This window comes from Zophobas morio, unplaced genomic scaffold, assembly GCF_036711695.1.
Source record: "Zophobas morio isolate AGI-343-1 ecotype UQ-CSIRO unplaced genomic scaffold, CSIRO_AGI_Zmor_V1 ptg000108l, whole genome shotgun sequence".
Classification (NCBI taxonomy): Eukaryota; Metazoa; Arthropoda; class Insecta; order Coleoptera; family Tenebrionidae; genus Zophobas; species Zophobas morio.
Window position 1 is genome coordinate 61,597 of NW_026972213.1, and position 21,598 is coordinate 83,194.

Consider the following 21,598-nt stretch of genomic DNA (forward strand, 5'->3'; position numbering starts at 1 on the left):
TCGTTTATGTATAAACATTCTTAATTTAAGATGACAAGCGTAACAGCATACGTGAGAGTCAAACAGAAAAACTGTAAACAAAACGACCATCGGTTTTATTGCTTCGACTTCCGCTTATTATATAAAACATTGCGTTTTATTTTAATTCTTGACGGTGAAATTCACAATTGGTTGATTATAAACATGTCTATTTCGCATTCGCGGAACCAAGTGACCGCATAAAACAAATGCAGGTCTGTAATGTTAAAGTCGATGTAAATAAGCGTGCTACCCTTATGTTTCAACCGAGTTTTTCCTTTAACAAATTTTGTGTCTACCAAATTGGGTTGGTTGGGGTGTAATACTAATAATAAGTGTTGCCTTTAATTTAATCAATAAAATAAATTGACTTCATTAATTTTTTTGAACCACCTCTTAAGAAAATCTAAAAAATATGAATGGAATGATAAATCACAAGTACAAACTCATCATATTTTTTGCATTTTAGATAGGATTTATTCAGCAAAATTTAAGGGTGACGTCATCATTTTTTTAGGAGGGATGAACAAATACATTTTGAACAAAAGTTTACCATGCTTATAATAACTTTAAAATATTCCCAAGATTTCAAAGCATTCGGTTTTGTAATTCCTGATTAAATCGATAAAATAAATTCACGCCTTCATTAATTTTTTTGAATCACCCTGCATATGCAAATCCAAAAATATGAATGGAATGATAAATCACAAGTACAGACTCATCATATTTTGTACATTTTAGATATGATTTATTCCACAAACTTTTGAGCTGACGTCATCAAGTTTTTGGAGGGGATAAGCAAATATTTTTTGACTCAAGATTTATGATGCTCTTTATAGCCTTAAAACATCTGCAAGATTTCAGAGCATTCGGTTTTGTAGTTCCTGATTAAATCAATAAAATATATTTACGCATTCATTAATTTTTTTGAGTCACCCTGTATATGCAAATCGAAAAAATTTGAATGGAATGATAAATCACAAGAAGAGACTCACCATATTTTGTACATTTTAGATAGGATTTATTCAGCAAAATTTTGTGGTGACATCATAAATGTTTTAGGGGGGACGACCAAATAATTTTTGATCAAAAATTTACCATGGTTATGATAATTTTAAAATATCTTCAAGATTTCGAAGCATTCGGTTTTGTAGTTCCTGAGTAAATCAGTAAAATAAATTTACGCTTTCATTTATTTTCTTGAATCACCATGTATATGCAAATCCAAAAAATATGAATGGAGTGATAGATCACAAGTACAGACTGATCATATTTTGTACATTTTATATATGATTTATTCGGCAAACTTTCGAGCTGACGTCATCAAGTTTTTGGAGGGGATAAGCAAATATATTTTGACTAAACATTTATTATGCTCTTTATAACCTTAAAGCATCTGCAAGATGTCAGAGTATTCCGTTTTGTAGTTCCTGATTAAATCAATAAAATATATTTACGCATTCATTAATTTTTTTGAGTCACTCTGTATATGCAAATCCAAAAAATATGAATGGAGTGATAAATGACAAGTACAGGCTCATCATATTTTGTACATTTTAGATATGATTTATTCGGCAAACTTTCGAGCTGACGTCATCAAGTTTTTGGAGGGGATAAGCAAATATATTTTGACTAAACATTTATTATGCTCTTTATGACCTTAAAACATCTGCAAGATTTCAGAGCATTCGGTTTTGTAGTTCCTGATTAAATCAATAAAATATATTTACGCATTCATTAATTTTTTTGAGTCACCCTGTATATGCAAATCCAAAAAATATGAATGGAGTGATAGATCACAAGTACAGACTCATCATATTTTGTACATTTTAGATATGATTTATTCCACAAACTTTTGAGCTGACGTCATCAAGTTTTTGGAGGGGATAAGCAAATATTTTTTGACTCAAGATTTATGATGCTCTTTATAGCCTTAAAACATCTGCAAGATTTCAGAGCATTCGGTTTTGTAGTTCCTGATTAAATCAATAAAATATATTTACGCATTCATTAATTTTTTTGAGTCACCCTGTATATGCAAATCCAAAAAATATGATTGGAGTGATAGATCACAAGTACAGACTCATCATATTTTGTACATTTTAGATATGATTTATTCCACAAACTTTTGAGCTGACGTCATCAAGTTTTTGGAGGGGATAAGCAAATATTTTTTGACTAAAGATTTATGATGCTCTTTATAGCCTTAAAACATCTGCAACATTTCAAAGCATTCTGGTTAGCAGATTAAAAATTAAATTTCAAAATATTGTTTTATAATTTTGATTTTTTTTCCAAAAATCTGGACGTTTCGGGTGAAAAGTCGATTCAGAGTTGTAAACTACATGTGTAGGACTATGTTATTTTATACAATTGAAAACCCATTTACTATGTACAATTTTGAAGTGACGTCATCGCATTAGTGGTGGGGATGATTAGACAAATTTTGGTTAGCGTTTTACCATCTACATGATATTCTTAATATAAGTACAAAATTTCACAACAATCGGTCGAGTACTTTCGGAGATTATCTGTCTAATAAAAATCCGGGACGGCAGACGGACAGACGGACGGACAGACGGACGGACAGACGGACGGACAGACGGACAGACGGACAGACGGACAGACAGACGGAAATGGGAGACCTATTTCTTCGTCTTCTAGGGGTCATGAAAGATCGAGAAAACGTACAAGTAGAGAGCCGGCCGACGGACTCGATTACAATACTTCCTTTGCTTACGCTCGGGAAGTAAAAAATGAAAAATTAAAATACTCAAAAAATTCGAAAAATTAAGAAATCTAATAATCGAAAAATCGAAATCTTAATAAAGCGTAAAACCTAAACATTGAAAAATCGAAATATCGAAGAACTGAAAATCGAAAAATGAGACATCAGAAAATCGAAAAAATGTAAAATTCAAAAATCGAAAGTTTAAAAACGGAATAACTGAAAAATCGAAACATGGAAAAACAGGAAAATCGAAAAACCGAGAAATCGAAAAATCAAAAGACCAAGAAATCGTGGAGTCGAAAAGTCGAACAATTCAAAAACCAAAATAGGCCAAAATCGAAAAATCGAAAAGTTAAAAATTGAACAATTTATAAATTGAGAAATTGACAATCAAAATATCGAACAATCCAAATCTCGATAAATCGAGAAATCAAAAAACTTAAAAATTGGAAAAATTGAAAAATTGAGAGATTGAAAGATCAAAAGAACGAGAAATCGACACACAAAAAGTTAAAAGTTGAAAAATTGGAAAAGCGGAAAAATCAAAAAACGAAAAAATGGAAAACTGGAAAAAAATGAGAAACCGAAATAGGTCAAAATAAAAAATTGAAAAACTGATAAATCGAAAACCTGAACAATCAAATTTCGATAATCGGAATGAAAAATTAACAAATCGAAAAATTGAAAAACAGAACATCTAAAAGCAGGAAGTCGAAAAATCGAAAGATTAAGAAATATTGAAAAATTAAAATATCAAAAGATTGAAAAATCTAAAATTTAAAAATCCAAAAATTGAAAAATTGAAAAAGTAAAAAGGTAGATACATCGAAAAATCCATAAGTCAAAAACAGAAAAGCCGAAGAATTGAAATATTGAAAAATCCTAAAACTTAAATATCTAATAACTGAAAAATCGAAAAATCAAAAAAGTGAAGTCGAAAAATAGAAACTAAAAAACCGAAAAATTGAAAAATCAAAAATCTGAAAAATCAGAAAATGAAAGAATTGAAGAACAGGAAAATCGAAGGTGAAGAAATTGAAAAATCAAAAATTGAGAGTTTATGAAAGTCAAATTTGAAAAAATAAAAAATCGAAAGCTTGACAAAATGACAATTGAAAAACAAAATCTAAAACCGGGAAGTCGAAAAATCGAAAGATTAAGAAATCGAAACATTTGAAAAATTCGAAAACTTGAAAAATTCAAATATCGAAGAACTGAACTGATAAATCGAGAAATCGAAAAATTTAAAATTTTAAAAATTAAAAAATCTAAAATTTAAAAATCGAATAATTGAAAAAATCGAAAAAGTAAAGTAATCGACACATCGAAAAATCCAGGAGTCAAAAATCGAAAGGTCGATGAATCGAAATATTGAAAAATCCCAAAACTGAGGTATCGAAAAACTGAAAAATGAACGAAAAACTGAAAAATGGAAAACCTGAAAAGTCCGAAAACTGAAATATCCAAAAACTGAGAACCTGAAAAGTCGAAAAATTGAGCAATCGAAAAATCCAAAAAGTGAAGTCGAAACCTTAAAAAAACTAAAAAATGAAAAATCGAAAAATTAATTGAAGAACAGGAATATCGAAACCACCGAAAGTCAAGAAATGTGAAAATCAAAACATCGATTAATTGAAAAATCGAAAATTTGAAAAATTCGAAAACATGAAAAACGGAAATATCGAAGAACTCAAATGAAAAATCGAGAAATCGAAAAATCTAAAATTTTAAATATTGAAAAATTAAAATACCAAAAAATTGAGAAATCTAAAATTTAAAAATCTAAAAAGTAGAACGTCGACACAACGAAAAATCCAGAAGTCAAAAATGGAAAAATCGAAGAACAGAAATATTGAAAAATCCCAAAACTGAACTATCAAAAAACTGAAAAATCCCAAAATTGGAATCTCCAAAAACTGAGAACCTAAAGAATTGAAAAATTGAGAAATCGAAAAATCAAAAAGTGAAGTCGAAATATCGAAACCTTAAAAAAATCGAAAAATTGAAAAATCAAAAACCTGCAAAATCGTAAGATCGAAAAATTGAATAATAAGTAAACTGAAAAATCCCATAACTGAAATGTCCAAAAACTGAGAAATTAAAAAATTGAAAAATTGAGAAATAGAAAAATCAAAAAAGTGAAGGTGAAAAATCGAAACCTGAAAAAACAGAAAAATTGAAAAGCCAAAAAACCTAAAAAATCAATTAATTGAAATATCGACAAATAAAGAGTTTATAAAAGTCAGAAATTGAAAAATCGTAAAATCGAAGAGAAAAACTGAAAACCGAGAAAATGCCACACTCTATTAACAATTTTGCCTTAATTCAAGTCGATGATTAAATAAAAATTAGTACCTACATCAAGTTTACATCATGGACCCAGTAAATTCCACATCACATAAAACAAAACGTACCTATATGCAATCACATCATGGCACATTAAATACGGTCAAAATCAAAATAATAATTCGAGAATAAATGTTCAAATTCAGGATGTAAGAAAATAATTCGAACGTAAGAAAATTACACATTAATATAGGTAGAACAAAATGAACATAGAATACACCTCTCACTTCGAATCTATGATGATATTAATTTGACTGATTTTAAGTCCCAAGACTATTTTAAATCTCGAATGAGAAGTGGAGAATGTAATAACTTTGTAAAAACAAACAGAATGTTTCAATACATCGTTAATTCAGTAAGTTGAGCCTGAATAAGTGAATTTCCGCCACGTATTTTATATGACCATCTGCATCAGTGGCGTTACATTGTACTAGAATCTTGAACAATTAAAAATTTCAACACGAACTGTGAATTTACAAACAGTGAAAGAAACAGTGCACTGTTTACTTTCGTTGAAGGGGGACTGTGGCATCAAATACTGTAGGTAAGCGAAGAAAAATGTTGCTGCCTCGGTGAGAATCGAACCACACGCCCCCCGCTAGCCGGGCCGGTATCCTGACCACTAGACCACGAGGCCGCTTATCTTTCACCGCTTACCGACGTGTCATTGTGCCGCCACAAATACGATTCATTTTTATTTAAATAATTGCTCTTTAATGAAATTACAAAATAATATTCTACATAACCAAAATGCATGTTTCAATCAGCACTGCTGCGCAAGAAACGGCTAAAGGACCTTTAAAAATCTACCTATGCATAATAAATGAATGGTTGCCAACGTTATGGAAAGAATTTTTCTTATTTTTTGAATTTTTTAAATGCGGTTTCGTAGCGTTGTTTTTTTTTGGCTCAGTGTGATATTTAAATTTTAAATTCAGAACACCACAGGAGTTATCATAAAAAAATAAAATTCGTAAAATCAATCGTATTTTTTTTTATTTTGTCTCAGATGCAACTTATATTAATTATTATTAATACAATATAAAATATAGGGAAGTATTAAACTTTTGCACAGTCTTGTTATTACAGATTCGTCGTCTAAAATTTATAAAACACAGAAAAGAATAAATAAATCGAACGTTTTTCGGTTTTAATTATTGTGTACATATTATTTTTTACCGAAAACCTTTAACGTAATAGTACCTGCTACGATAAAACTGATTTTCGCAAGTCACATACCCCATAAGAAAAGAGAGGGTGGGTGAGTGGGGCTAATACCTTCTGAGATAAAACTAATTTTGGCAATTGACATAACCCCTAAGAAAATAGAGGGTTATGTCATTTGCCAAAATCAGTTTTATCTTAGCAGGTACTGCAAACGCCCACCCACCCACCCTCTCTTGTCTTGAGTTTAAGGAGAGCATTCTTTTTGTTTGTTATTTTTGCAAAAAAAATCGAAGAAATGATATATACTACTCGCCGAAAAAATCGCAACACCAAGAAGTAGTGTTTTTATTTTAACTAAAGTTTGTGGGTGTCATTGTCTTAACAAAAGAAGTGCACCATAACATTTGCAGTTTAAAATTCGACGAACAACTGTAAAAAATTAATAATGTGTCGGTCCACCCCTTGCATTTACACATTCTGCAACTCGCCGTGGCATACTTCTAAGTAAATCATTGATATCCTCCTGAGGCAGGGATTCCCAGGCAACCTGGACTTCATGTCTAAGTTGAGCTAGAGTCTGTGGATACTGTGGTAATTCACCTAGCCTTCTGCCGATCATGTCCCACACATGTTCAATAGGTGACAGGTCCGGCGAACGAGGAGGCCAAGGAAGAATTTGCACTTGGGCATCTTCTAAGCACCTCAAAGAGACCCGTGCAATATGCGGCCGGGCATTGTCCTGTTGAAATAGGGCATCTTCGATGGTTTGAACAAACGGTATAACAACCGGTTCCAGGATTTCATCAACATATCGTTGAGCTGTCATAGAGCCTTGAATCATGACTAAAGGTGACCTGCTGTCATATGCAATAGCTCCCCATATCATTATGCCCATAGTTCGAGCCACATGCCGTTCCACAGAAAAGGCAATATTCCTTCGTTCTCCACGAAATCTTCTAACCCTTTGCCGACCGTCGTGCATGCCTAAACAAAAGCGGGATTCATCTGAAAAGACTACTGAATTCCACTCAAGATCCCAGCCTAAACGTTCGCGGCACCATTCCAAGCGTTGACGGCGATGTTCTGGAGTTAGCGGTAGTACCAAATGGGGACGATAGGAACGTAGTCCAATAGACGGAATGCGGGTGTAAATTGTTCTCATCGCAATCGGCCGACCAACCGCCGCATACCAGTCATCTGCTATCCTGCGTGTAGACACATGTCGGTTTCATACTGCCAATGTTCGTAGGTATCGAGTAGCACGTGGATTCGTGCTACTCCTGCGCCCAGAACCTCTAGCTCGGTGACCTCTACCTTCCTCGTGCCATGCTCGCCAGCATCGCAATACAGATGAAACATTTCGATCCACGCGAGCAACGATTTCCCGAAATGACAACCCTGCTTCGCGAAGTCCCAAAATGCGACCTCGCTCTAACAGACTTAGTTGTTGAAAATTTCGACGTCTTCGCACACGAGACATTGTGACAGTACTAATATTGTCAGATACCACAATAAAACACAAATTCCCATGGTGAACAGTAATGCAAAGAAATTATCAGTGGCGGAGAACAATAAGAAAGAAAAAATTTTATAAGCTTCAGTTTTCGGTAAAATCTGTTGTAACTTTTATCAGTACATTATCAAACATAGATACATATTTCCACAAAGTTTCATTAATAAAAAACCGCCACTTCTTGGTGTTGCGATTTTTTCGGCGAGTAGTATATAAGCTCTCCAAATATTTTGACGACTTTGAGATGTATTTTTCTGCGAATTGCATTTTCCATTTCTCTGTATAATAAGACTGGGATTTGGTTGATATTGGTGGTACTTTGTTATTAGTTAAACTAAAATCTATAAATATCACTTTTGGTGTTTTGTGAAAGAATTTGAAAAGATTTTGGAGGCTCCTGATAATTTTGGAAGAGTTTGAAATAATCTTGGGTTCCTCTAGTGGTTTATTAATGTCAAACAATCTTAGGAACTGGCTGTGTTTTCTTCAAACTTTGTTGGACGTTCTTGGTGGTTTTATTGTTGAAAGAAAATGAAGAAATCTTGGGGATCATTGGTGTTTTATTTTTGAAAGAACTCGGAATAATCTCGGGGGTCTCTGGTGTTTTCTTTCTGAAATTATTTGAAAAGATCTTGAGCCCTACAGATGTTTTACTTTTGACAGAGTGAAAGAATCTTGGAATTCCATATATTTTTTTCAGTATGAAACAATCTTCAAGACTCCTTGTGTTTTGTTTTTGAAAAAAATTTGAAAAGATCTTGGAGACTCCATTTGTTTCTTTTTTCCTTTAGAATGTGAAAAATCTTGCGGATTTAGGGTGTTTTATTTTTACAAGAATTTGAAAGTCTCGTGAGCTCTTGGTATTTAATTCTTTTTGGAAGAGTTTGAAGGAATCTTGAGGTTTCTTAATGCTTTTTTAGGACCTCAGGTGTTTTTTTTTTTTATATTCATCTGAAGATTTTTGTACTACCAATAAGAATATACAGTCATGTTCTCATCTCGTTCAGATGATAATTGAAATTTGTATCTATGTTATTGATTTTGTATTGATTTTGACACAACTCACTTTTATGTTGTACGGGATTTATGTGAGCAATACTGTATATCGCATAATATCATATTTTCTCTTTTTTTCTTAATTCTTCCCCATCCTTATAAATGGTTTATCTGTTATGATGGCTAAATAATAATATTAAAAATAATAATAATAATAAGAAAGCTTACGATTCTGTCCCTCATTCCTGGCTATGTAAAATTCTGGAATTATACAAAATTGATACTAAAATCTGCACTTTTCTCAAATGTTCCATGGAATTTTGGAAGACCACCGTCCAAATAACCTTAAATGAACAAACAATTCAGTCAGATCCAATAGTGATCCAAAGAGGAATTTTTCAAGGCGATTCTCTTAGCCCGTTATGGTTCTGCTTAGCAATAAATCCCCTCTCCGATATCCTGAACAGCTGCAATTATGGGTTCAATATAAGAATTAACAAACAAAGAGAAAACAGAATAAGTCACTTGCTGTATATGGATGACATAAAAATATATGCAAGTACACAAAATCAGTTAACAAACCTATTAAATCTGACTGAACAGTTTTCCGGTGATATTGGTATGTGTTTTGGTATTGAGAAATGTAAGACCCAAGCAATCAGAAAAGGCGTCCAACACCAAGTACCACATATAACCCAGAATAGCGAAATAATCGAAGCCCAAGAACAAAATGATACATACAAATATCTGGGTTTCTGTCAATCCTCCGACATCAATCAAACCAAAACGAAAACACAGTTGAAAGATCAATACCTAGCGAGATTAAAATTAATATCGAAGACACAGTTAAATGGAAAAAATTTAATGAAAGCAGTAAAAATACATTCTGCGTTCCACTGCTAACATATTCTTTTGGAGTCATTAAATGGTCCAAAACTGATCTTGAAAATTTAAACATCGCAACAAGGAAAATCTTCACACAGTATAGAAGGCATCATCCAAAATCGTCGATTGAAAGATTCTCATTACCAAGACAGAATGGAGGAAGGGGTTTCCAGAACCAAGAAAACTTATATCAGAGACAAATCACAGATCTGAAGAAGTATTTCTTGAAACGAGCAGAAAGAAATGAAATGTTTCGCACCATCACAAGAGCAGATTTGAACCACACACCCTTAAATCTGTCGAACACCGAAGAAATCCACACCCCCCACACAATAGACAAAATAATAAGTGGGCTAAAACAAAAACAACTATATGGAAAATTTTACAAAGACTTAGGAGAAACTCATGTCAACAAGAAGATATCATTGATTTGGTTAAAAAAATCAAGTTTGTATGCCGAAACAGAAGGATTTGTGTTTGCTATTCAAGACCAAGTAATCAATACCAAGAATTACAGAAAATACATCATCAAAGATCCGAATATAAGAAACCACTGCTGTCGCCTCTGCAAAGCAAAACCTGAAACGATCCAACACATAATCTCATCCTGCAGCATCCTGGCACAAACTGACTACAAAGCTAGACACGACAACGCAGCCAAAATCATTCACAAAGAATTAGCAACTCTTATGAACTTAATCGAAGATACGACACCTTATTACACTTACATTCCATCTCCGTTCTTTGAAAATAACAAATACAAATTATACTGGGATCGCACAATACTTACAGACTTAAACATTACAGCTAACAGACCAGACATCATACTTATCAAAAAACACACGAACGAAGCTATTCTCATTGACATTGCTATTCCTAACACAAACAACATTATTCAAACATACCACACGAAGATTTCAAAATATCTACAATTATCGATAGAAATGAAATCCATGTTGAATCTTAAAAAAATTTCAATTCTACCCTTAGTTATCTCTAATGTAGGTGTAGTCCCAAATAACTTAGTTGAGAATTTAAAGTCTTTGCATTTGAATGATTCAATAATTGTCAAAATTCAAAAAGCTGTTTTATTAGGAACATGTCATATTGTTCGTAAGTTTCTCGAACAGTCTGATCATGTCAGTCAGATTAGATTAGCACCAGTATAGGTCAGAGTAGTGTAAGTCACTTTCCAAGTGATTCGCGGATAAATGTTTTGTAGTTACGCTAGACTTTTGGGGATGGGGTGAGATTAGAGAATAATAGCAGACTAATTTGTATGCTGTAATTCTAGAATCTCAAAAGTTGTTTTGTTAATCTAATCAATGCATATCATTACTTGGTCTTAATACCCGTAATGATAGAAGTCTTGCCTGAATGCCGGTCATTTCCGGGTCAGTGGTGGGTCTTAATAATAATAATAATAATAATAATAAACCTTCAGGTTTTATCGTAGTTAATGATCGTAAGGATGACATGGACATGGCGTTCTGTCTTATTTTGGCATACAGGGTGATTTTTTTAACCTGAAACTTTAAAATATCTCGAAAAATATCCATTCTAAATACGAAAAAATATTTAGAATCGAAATTTCATCATTCCATGGGGGAAATATATTGGGGATAAGATTAGTCTCCCTAATCTTATCCCCAATCTTCGTTCTACGAACCTATGCATACGCTTGTGAATTACATTTGCAAAAGAAATAGCACGTTTTATGTAAATATTTACTTGAAATTCGTCGTCAAAAAAGTGTAATCATTTTGCAAATTTTGAATAATGGGGCAATTGTTACCTGTAGAAATGTGAATGCCTGTTTTATACGTTTATTTTGTTTTATTTCTTATTGTATTGTTTTTGAAATTACAAAAAAAAAAAAAACAAAAGAAAAGAAATAACACAAACATTTAATGTAAACAACACTTGTGCGTGAGTTGCGATAATAGTATGTAAATAGTTTCTTGACATGTCATTTTTCAGTAAATTGGAAAAATAAATTTTGTTTTAAGACTAATTTTAATTTTTTACAATGAAAACGCAGTATTTTTATTGCAAACGGATTTCAGATTCATATCCAGAGGTTTTCAGTAGGGAAAATCTACATAACTGAATTTCGTCTATTACAGCGTCATCTATCATGAATCGAAAAAAATGTTTCAAGCAAATTGTACATTCTTTTAGTCGTAGAATTCGAATCTGCACTAAAAAGTAGGGGTACCTGTTTAAGATTTCAAAGTTACCCCCCGCCCCACTTCCAAGGAGTATGACAGGGGGGCTAATTTTATCACCAATAAATTTCCCTCACGGAATGATGAAATTTTTATTCTAAATATTTTTTCGTAGAGTGCATATTTTTCGAGATGTTTAAAGTTCCAGGATATAAAAATCACCTGTATATTAATGAAATGAATTAAACTACGCTGTTATCATGAACTTTCACGCGTTCATGATAATGGGTGGTTGACTACAGTATTGAAATGATCTAATTTTTAAATCAGGACACCACAGGTGCCACAGTATTACAGCATACAGGGTGACTCTGAAAGCTTGGCGGAAAAAAATCCATGAAAGCTTATTGCAAGTGAAGGAAGGTTCCATTTTTTAAACTGGTGCCTCAGTCATTTTGATTTTTAAATGCATTAATAAGACTAGCATTTGTGTGTTCAATCCAATGTAAATAGTTCTAGTAGTGGGTTCCAAAACTGGGAATACATGAATAAGTGAATAACTATTAGGGTCAAAAAAATGTTGAATATTTCATGTTTCTACATGTTGTTCGTAATAAATGAATTATTCTCTGCTTTAAAATCGCGCGTAAAAATGTAAACTTTAAATTATCCAATAGCGCGACTGAACGGAATCAACTAGAATTTTCATTGGTAGAGCGTAGATTTCGAGTCGTTTGTTGGATCGCAAGTCGTAACACTCGTAACCAATTGCAGTGGATTTAGTAGTCGACACATGTGTGCATTTAAAATTGAGAGTTGTTATTTTTTTATATCAGACGGCAATAAAAGAGTATTATAAAGTCATTTCGTTCCATGAGATGATGTCGATTCATATAAAAATTTAAAAAAGCGGGCACGTCCCGATTTTCCGTTTCCGCACTGACCCTAATTTTTATCGACGAGTGTATTCGGCCTACCGACAATCTTGCACGTGCGCTGTAACCTGATTACGTCACAGGTTAACCGACGCCATTTGTTTTCAATCTCTCACGTAAAGGCGTTTCTTTGCATTTAATTTTGTAAATAGTTGTAATTTAAGGTAGGGACTTATAAAATTGGGTGGCAAAAGAGTAAAGTGTGACATTTTCTGTCATTTACAGCATTTAATTGGTGTCAGTCATGGGAGTCCAGGTCGAAACACTCTCACCCGGCGATGGTAAGTTTATCAAACAGCTTATTGACAACAAATCGCTAATAAATCATAATTTAATGAACCTATTATCGACCACTAATCGCCCCATTCAATCACTCAATTTGATTCAATTAACGCCTCCGTTCGAGACTTAATTAATATCAAATAGCGGCTATGCGGTAATCCCAATGACCTTGAAGTAATGAATATTTTTTATCAATTTGCAGGTCAGACCTTTCCCAAAACAGGTCAAACCGTCGTCGTTCATTATACGGGTACTCTACAAAATGGAACGAAGTTTGACTCGTCTCGAGACAGAGGCGTGCCCTTTAAATTCCGCATCGGAAAGGGGGAAGTTATTAAAGGCTGGGATGAAGGCGTAGCACAAGTAAGTTGACAGATGGGTTGGATATCAATTGTCATTATGATGTTAACAATCCTTGCGCTCTGATGCTTGATGTTACTAATTTCAAACTGATTTCTGGTTGAAATTGCTAGTATAATGAACACAATGATAATATGTAATGTATTGATTTGTTTTTAGTTAAGTGTTGGCCAAAGGGCGAAGTTGACGTGTTCTCCAGACTACGCCTATGGGTCACGTGGTCATCCCGGAATCATCCCGCCAAATTCTACATTAATCTTTGATGTAGAACTCCTAAAGGTTGAATAAAAATCTCATTGCAATGCAGTCAGATAGTCAAAATTCAGAAGTAAAAGTTAAAGTTACAATTTTTTTTTCTACTTAATAACGTCTTGAGTATCAGTTAGATTAACATCTCACTTCATGCTACAACATAGGAGCTGCTTGCTAAATTTCTTTTTTGAAATGTATGTGTTGTGGTGTCCCAATAAAAAAAGTTCATGTCAGGATACAATGTCTTATTCCTTAGAATATATAGCTTTATTTAGAATTCAATAAATAAGTTCAGAAACATCATGTTAGAACCTCTATAAAAATACATAACACATTTTGATAAACTTTCCAGTTAACAATAACCAACACTAACCAGTTTACACGAATATTGCTAAATACAACTGCTAAGCGGGGGATTTTAATAGAAGAATAATTCGGGGAAATTTTGTTCGTACGCAGGCTTTTCCATTTTCTTCTCGATTTCTGGCGGATTGCGGCGTTCGTTCGCGCTCAGCGACTTGAAAATTTCGTTCAGCTTATTCTGCAAAACATCATGCTGAAAAATCGAAGTTTTAAATCAGGCTTTGTTAAATAATTTCATTTTACTTTTGGCTGCGTCCTTCTGACGAGTTCAGAAAATGTTGCGGTACGGAATGTGTCGCTCAATTGTTTGCGTCGGCGTGCTTCCGCCTCCTTCCGCGTTTCTGCCGGTTCCGTCAATACTTTTTTCATGCTCTCAAAGGTCAACTCTTCCTCAGGTAATTTCTGGAAAACGAAAATAATTCATTATACTAAAAAATTTAAACAATTTAAAACGCGTTGTAGTCCGTTACTTATTTAAAATTGAAATTTGATTAAAAAATCCGGGTGGGAAATTTGAAGAATACTATGTCATAGTCATCCCAAGTAGTAATGAATGGACGTGGAAAAGAAAAGTGATAGGTATTTTAAAATATGTCAAAATTTAGTAAGTCTGTTAAAATTTCAAAAAAATGTGGCCGCAAATGCTAAAAGATAAAAAGAAATTACTTACTAAAACAAAACTTAGAAATTCATCCGCTCAAAAGAATATAGCAATCGCGGAATAATAATGAAAATTCCCGGTTTTAACTAGTTAGAATAATTCAAATCTGACACGAATATTTTTTGTCGCACATATATACTCACATTCCCAAAATAAGGAACTGTTTCTCAACTTTCTTTTTTCCACAATAGCTTTGTTAAATCTCAATGCTGATTAAAATTATCTATGATCAATGTAATTTTTTTCCTTAAAAGTCGAAATATGCAATAGTACTGGTTCTGCTTAAGATTAAGTGAAGTGCTAGTGAATTGACATTTGCTTTAGTACATAAACATTTAATTGCTCAAAATTTTGTATTTTTATTATTGCAGCTAGTTTTTTTACCTCTTATCGATGACGCGATAACATTTAAAAATATAATGGCAAAGGTAGATTTATTCATTTTATAATTTTATTTTTACTTTCCTGCTATAAGAAGACATATATCTAAACGTAAGTTTGTGTTACCATTAGGCTATCATAGATAATGAAAATAATTAGTTTAGTACACCTATTTAAATTGTTCTTGTACACAACACTTTAAGCTATAAATAAAAGGTAAACAATTGCCATTGTTCGTACTTGTTTGAAGCGTAAATAACACAACTACCTTTGAGGAAGTTCCAGAACAGAACAGTGCAAGTGATGCTTTTGTAGCTAATGAACAACTATTTCTACTACAATGCTTGTTTGGCAAAACTTAATATCGTTCGACAATATCGATTGGGTCTTTGCTAAATAACTTAATTTTAGGCGATTGACATTTACGAGAAATCCGAAAGCTCTTATTATAGAACATGCGGAACTTAATTATTTCATTATGTTGCCATTATGTTCGAGCTAGTTTATTTAGACATCAATCTGTCATTATTAAAAGAACAAATTAGTGGAGTGTAGTAGTAAAAGTTTCTTTTGTCGTTTTCAAGAACTTACCATTGCAGTTAGAGGTTTCTTGTTGTAGGTAGTTTTAAAAATCTTAAATAATGTAATCAGTTTCACTTTAGCTTTTACCCGATTTGACACCGTTCTTTAAAATAACTTCAACTTATAACTGCAATATTTTGTAGTTATTTAGTAGTGTCGGGTTAGTTGTTTATGTAAACGTATCCACAAACGCAATGGTTCTTATACGAAAGAAGCTGATATTATAACGATTATTGTATTTCTACTTTGTTTACATTTACCATTGACTTTCCTAAAATATTAGTTGGTAAAAATAACTACTTACCCGGTTTAATACATATTCAATGAAATATAACACGTTAGTTTATTGGAACATTTTTCGTGGTTGGTAAGGTCAAACGTCTAGCTAAGATCAAAATCAAACCTGCTATTAGTTGACCCTTCACTGCCAATAATTGATTGACAAGATTAGTACAATCAGAAAAACAATAAGATTGTATTACAGATATTTGTCTACGTTTTGTTCAAGTAACAGTCATTTTCGTTATATTGATGGTAATTTTAAATAGGTATCAATTTTATGTTAAACATGTTCTAATGATCCAAATTCGGTCTTTGAAGCCGATTAGCGTTAGTTGCAAGGCAGTTCTGTATAGAAAACGAATAAACCCTTTTTTAAAAATAAAATAATTCGTTACACTGATAAAAGTATTGTGATGATTTCTTTTTACTTTCCTAGCGTAGACGAAGGAAATATTGCAATCTGTATTTGTTCGAGCGTATTTCAAGCAACTCAGATTTCAAAACTAACTTCAAGCTGTTACAGTATAAATTTCAAGGCGGAAGATTATGAACTGGTGAATTATTAAAAAAAAAGTTTACACAATCTGATAATGGTCATTTAAAGTATCGATCTAAAATTATTTTCATGTAACACTATTTTTACAATTTTATTCAAAGAGGATAAACATGATATCAGATACAGGTTGTTTAAAAATCCTCGATTCTACCATGTTTAAATATGGAGGTCTGGCATTTCACACTAATTTTTTAGTTATCTTGCCAGATAAACGCACCAAAAACTAAAGAGTTTTTTTACCACTTATCCACAGGGTGACTAAATTTGACAACTGTCAATTGTATAATTTTTTTTTCATATGGAACCTGCTTATTTAGATTGAGTTTTTTTTGCACTATTTGTTTAAATTTATTATAATAATTAACAATTTACAAATTTAATCGCTTTTAAACAAACAACTTGTTTGTATTTTTATACGTGTTTTAAGATAAGGTGACTAAACAGGTTTGTGTACAATTTTAAACCTATCATTATGTTCTTTCACAGAAATGTAAATATTTTGGAAAATACTAATCGAGTTCATTGGGCGACTGGCTACTTTTATATTTTCTCGACGTGTCATGATTGTGTATGTGTGTCTGTCTGCCGTCTGTCCAGATTTTTATTAGACACAATCTTCGAAACCACCGCACCGACTGTTGTCAAATTTTATATGTATGTTAAGAATATCCTGTAGATGGTAAAACGCTAATCAAAATTTGTCTAATCATCCCTATCACCAATGCAATATGACATACCCTCAAAATTTTTCACAATAAGTAGGACCTACATTTTATAAAATAACATACTTATGTACTTGTTTTTTATGAATTTGTTTTCAGATTTTTCCCGAAGCATTCAAATTTTCGCAAAAAACCGAAATTGTATTGCAATCTTTTCTACGAGTAAAGTTACTATGGCGTAGCGTGTGTCAAGCTTGGTTTCAAACATTTGGATTTTTTGTTTCTTATACTATTCCTGCTATTATCTACATTTTTTGGAAGAAAAACCAAGTGTGTTTAATTAATTAATTAATACACGGGATTAGTCACTGAGCGTGCGGAGCTCGATATCTCATTAATTAATAATAATTATTAATAGAAAAAAAGTCAAATATCAAGGTTGTGGGTTTTTTGAGGACTATACTCTGTTCTGTTTTGTTGTTAATTGGTGCGTAATACACAATTTAGTTTTTTTTTTAAATGAAACACCGTGTATATTTTATTTTTACATATTCTCCTTAGTCTTTATATTTTTTAAATTCGGTTGCAACGTTGCACCTTATTCCAATTTTCTTGAAATTTTTTGGCAATAGCAGGGTTCGTAAAAAAATCTCAATAGGGTTATTTTCAAAATCTGTTACAATATTTTGTGAAAGGGTAAATAAAGGTACGCTTTTTGCTTCCCGAGCGTAAGCAACGGAAATATTGTAATCGAGCCCGTCGGCGACGAAGATAGGTCTCCGGTTTCCGTCTGTCTGTCCGTCTGTCTGCTGCCCGGATTTTTATTAGACAGATAATCTCCGAAAGTCTTGGACTGATTGTGAATGTCTGTGTACTGTACAGTACTGTGTCTGTGAGTAGAATGAATGTAGTTTATGACTCCGAATTGAGTTTTTTCCTGAAACGTCCAGATTTTGGAGAAAAAAATCAAAATTTTGAAACATTTTGCAATTTCATTCCGAATCTGCAAAACCGAATGCTTTGAAATCTTGCAGATGGTTTACAGTTATGATAAGCATGGTAAATTTTTACTCAAAATGTATTTGCTCATCCCCCCCTAAAAAATTGATGACGTCACGTCAAAATTTTGCTGAATAAATCCTATCTTAAATGTGCAAAATATGATGAGTCTGTAGTCGTGATTTATCTATCATTCCATTCATATTTTTTGGATTTGCATATACAGGGTGACTCAAAAAAATTTATGAATGCGTAAATTTATTTTATTGCTTTAATCAAGAATTGCAAAACTGAATACTTTGAAATCTTGCAGACGTTTTAAGGTCATTGTAAGCATGGTAAATTGTTGATCAAAATAAATCTGTTTATTTTCCCCAAAAAATTTATGATGTTATCTCAAAATTTTGTCGAATAAATCCTATCCAAAATGTGCAAAATATGATGAGTTTTTACTTGTAATTCATCATAGAATTCATATTTTTTATTGATTAAATTAAGAACGAATGACCTCATTTTCCCAAAAATGTTAAAATACAAACATCTTTATTTAATAAGAATTATAATAATGATGTTCAGAACATTTTGCGATTGTAGCTTACTAGTTAATTGTTTTGATACTCTATTTCGAGGAGACGAACTCATTCAAATCAAACTAATTTTTTTTTTTTTCAATAAGCCATCATAGCAATCACAAAAAAATGAGAAAGATGTCAATGCCAAATAATAACAAAATTGAAAAACTTAATCTCAATTTATTTTAAAATGCCCCGCTAGAAAATGTAATACGAAAAAAGACATAATAGGCATGCAGTCGTCACGATTCCGACAGCGAGGGAAGTAAGTCTAAACTCTTTAGACGAATTTTTGTTGTGTTATCTTCCTCTATTTTCTGTTCTCATTCTTCATATCTCATTTAAAAAAGGTAAAACGTCGCATTAAAAAAAAAAATAAAATAAAATAAAATGGCAGTAATAAAATACAGGATGTTCTATTTGAAAAAAACTGAAATATCAATAGTTGAAAATTGTAATCATTATTTTTTTCTAAACACTGTGTATAAAGATTCAATTTTATTTATATCACAACAAAATATTTTAACAGATTTTGAAAATAACCCTATTGCGATTTTTTTGTCAACCCTTCCATTGCGAAAAAATTTCAAGAAAATTGGAAAAACGTCGCACGGAAATTTCAAAAATAAAATGAGGTTATAAACAATTAATCAAAGTCAATTAATAAGATATCTAGGAACGCGCCTTTAGTGACTCACCCTCTACATATATGGGCTGGTTCTTAATATGTGGTAAAAACTTGGAAAATAACAAAAAAGTTCATATTAACATATGTCCAAAAATATATATTTTTAATGCCACGGGGTGTGTAATAATAAGACTTCGGCTTAGCGGAAGTGATGTTCATTGCCGTCCGATCGCCAGCGTTATTGCAGTCGTGGTGTACAACTTTGCGAATTCTTAATAACAATTACTACTTTTTCTAGGTTTTCTTCAGTTATACGAGTTCTCCTAGATGTTCAAATGCTTTAAAAATGAAAAATGACTGTTCAACATCACAATTTTTGTGATGATCTTGATCAGATAAATCCTGAATTGAATTTATCGCCTGACGTGGCGCCGTCGTATTTAATATTTGTCTGATTAATTCCCCATCACTTCGGCTGTGCTTAACTCTGGCAATAATAATAAATGAAGAATTTTTACAGAAGTAACAATTTAGAAAAACAAGCTTCTAATAGCTGTTGAAAATGGCAGTGGTTACTGTAATTCAATTCGTTTTCAAGTAATGAGTAATTGTAACGAATTATTGCTTTTTTGAGTAATTCAGTCACTTTTGCAATTACTAATTTTAACCCAATACTCAAAAATATTGTTTTGTTTTTCTCTACGAAGCGTTTACCTGACCTGCTGGAATTATTATATCTGGTTCGTCCCCACAAAGACAAGATTAACCCAGTAGGGAGTTAAAATCTAAAACGAGTTTAGAACAGAATTTGTTAAGAAACCAGGTAACCAAGATAAGACTGATTTTGCCAAATGATATACCTTCTACCCTTCATTTTCTTAGAGAGTAGGTCATTTGCCAAAATTAGTCTTATCTTAGTAGGTACTAACCCCGCCCACCCACCCTCTCTTTTCTTAGAGGCTATGTCATTTGCTAAAATCAGTTTTATCTTACCAAGTACTAGCCCCACCCACCGGCCCCTATCTCAGAGGTTATGTCATTTGCTAAAATAAAAAAATACTATAATTAAAAAACTGATAATATCCTGAAATTTGTTTTTAGGCCACACAAGTGGCTTGACTTTTTAATGACATTATGAGACAATTTTGACATTATTAAGAAAAAAAAAAGTTCTTGTAGTCTGAAATTTCAGGAAGTCAGGGATATTTAACAAGGTTCAAGCAACTTTGTATGTTTCGTTTATACTTGAGCAGTTTATTATATGTAGTATGCCTTCATCAAAATAAATACTTGAGGATTAAAAAAACTACCGTATTATCTCTGGTATAAAGTGTATTCCAAAAATAACGAAGGAAAAAAATAAGATTGATTAAATTTAACTTTCTTTCAACAAATTAACCACGCAAATTGTTTAAAAAATATCCACATCTGCCCAGAAATTCCTTCTAGTTTATGTGCTTGCCTTCAAATTAAAAAAAATAATATCACCACTAATATTTCTCACTCCCTGATGTGCCTTTTTTAATTTTTTTGACAGTATCATCTTTCGACAAGAAAACTAGTGTCAGGAGGCAGAAAATCAAGGTGTATTATAAGGGAGGGGTGGACACGTGACTCGTTTACTAAGTGACATATCAACTGCTAGCACTACATTTTTGCTAACTAAAACTAAGAAAACCATTATAACAAAAATAAAAGTAGGATTAAAAAAAAAAAAATTACAATAATGACGATCAAAAAAATGTTTTTATGTGCAAACATTTTTTTTGCTTTCATATCGTTCCTGCACAATTTTTCAAATTTTATTCGTCTTCCTTCAGTTCACTTAGGACGACTTGATAAAAAAGCCACAACGGCTGTTATAAATTACCCTTAAATTTGTTTAGGTTTTCTCATTAGTACTTGATTGAAACATCTAATTTTTAACTCCACAAAATTCTATAAACATAAGCTCTTCATCATTTTAAGGGTGAGTACATATAAACTTCTGTCCAAGTTTTTGCCAAAAGTATACGTTCAATTGTAATAAACTTCACACCTTTGAAACGAGCGTAAAAACCCTACCCAGACTGCTTTTCCGTTTTTTAAATTTTGTTGTCAAAAAAAACTGCAACGCGTTAAAATTGTGATGAGTATGAGATAATTTGGTTTTCGCTATTTATGGATCAATTTTAAATTTTCAAAAAGGTACATTAGTAGAAATTGTATTAAAAAATCCATTGCGCCTTACAGAAATAAAATATCTTAATACATAAATAA

General features: G+C 32.2%; 2 protein-coding genes across 3 annotated transcripts in view; one reads left to right on the top strand and one right to left on the bottom strand.

The window, feature by feature from the left end:
* Positions 1-12,815: 12,815 nt before the first annotated feature.
* LOC135144819 (peptidyl-prolyl cis-trans isomerase Fkbp12-like) lies at positions 12,816-13,894 on the top strand. The gene is made up of 4 exons (XM_064076906.1): positions 12,816-12,923; positions 12,985-13,040; positions 13,244-13,404; positions 13,561-13,894. The coding sequence occupies exons 2-4, from the start codon at positions 13,004-13,006 to the stop codon at positions 13,687-13,689; spliced, it is 327 nt and encodes a 108-aa protein (XP_063932976.1). The 5' UTR covers positions 12,816-12,923; positions 12,985-13,003; the 3' UTR covers positions 13,690-13,894.
* LOC135144817 (protein EFR3 homolog cmp44E-like) overlaps positions 13,884-21,598 on the bottom strand; it is a 34,026-nt gene continuing 26,311 nt past the window's right edge. For both annotated transcript variants that reach the window (XM_064076902.1, XM_064076903.1), the window contains exons 7-8: positions 14,260-14,418; positions 13,884-14,209 (exon numbers count right to left, since the gene is read on the bottom strand). In XM_064076902.1, the coding sequence (XP_063932972.1) occupies positions 14,072-14,209; positions 14,260-14,418 (297 nt within the window). In that variant the 3' untranslated portion in view covers positions 13,884-14,071. The remainder of the gene's footprint in view (positions 14,210-14,259; positions 14,419-21,598) is intronic.

Excerpts from the sequence above, each read along its gene's own strand:
- LOC135144819 (XM_064076906.1), top strand. The coding sequence starts at position 13,004 with ATGGGAGTCCAGGTCGAAACACTCTCACCCGGCGATG. Across the intron at positions 13,041-13,243 it reads AACACTCTCACCCGGCGATG|GTCAGACCTTTCCCAAAACA; the intron begins GTAAGTTTATCA and ends ATCAATTTGCAG. Across the intron at positions 13,405-13,560 it reads GGGATGAAGGCGTAGCACAA|TTAAGTGTTGGCCAAAGGGC; the intron begins GTAAGTTGACAG and ends ATTTGTTTTTAG.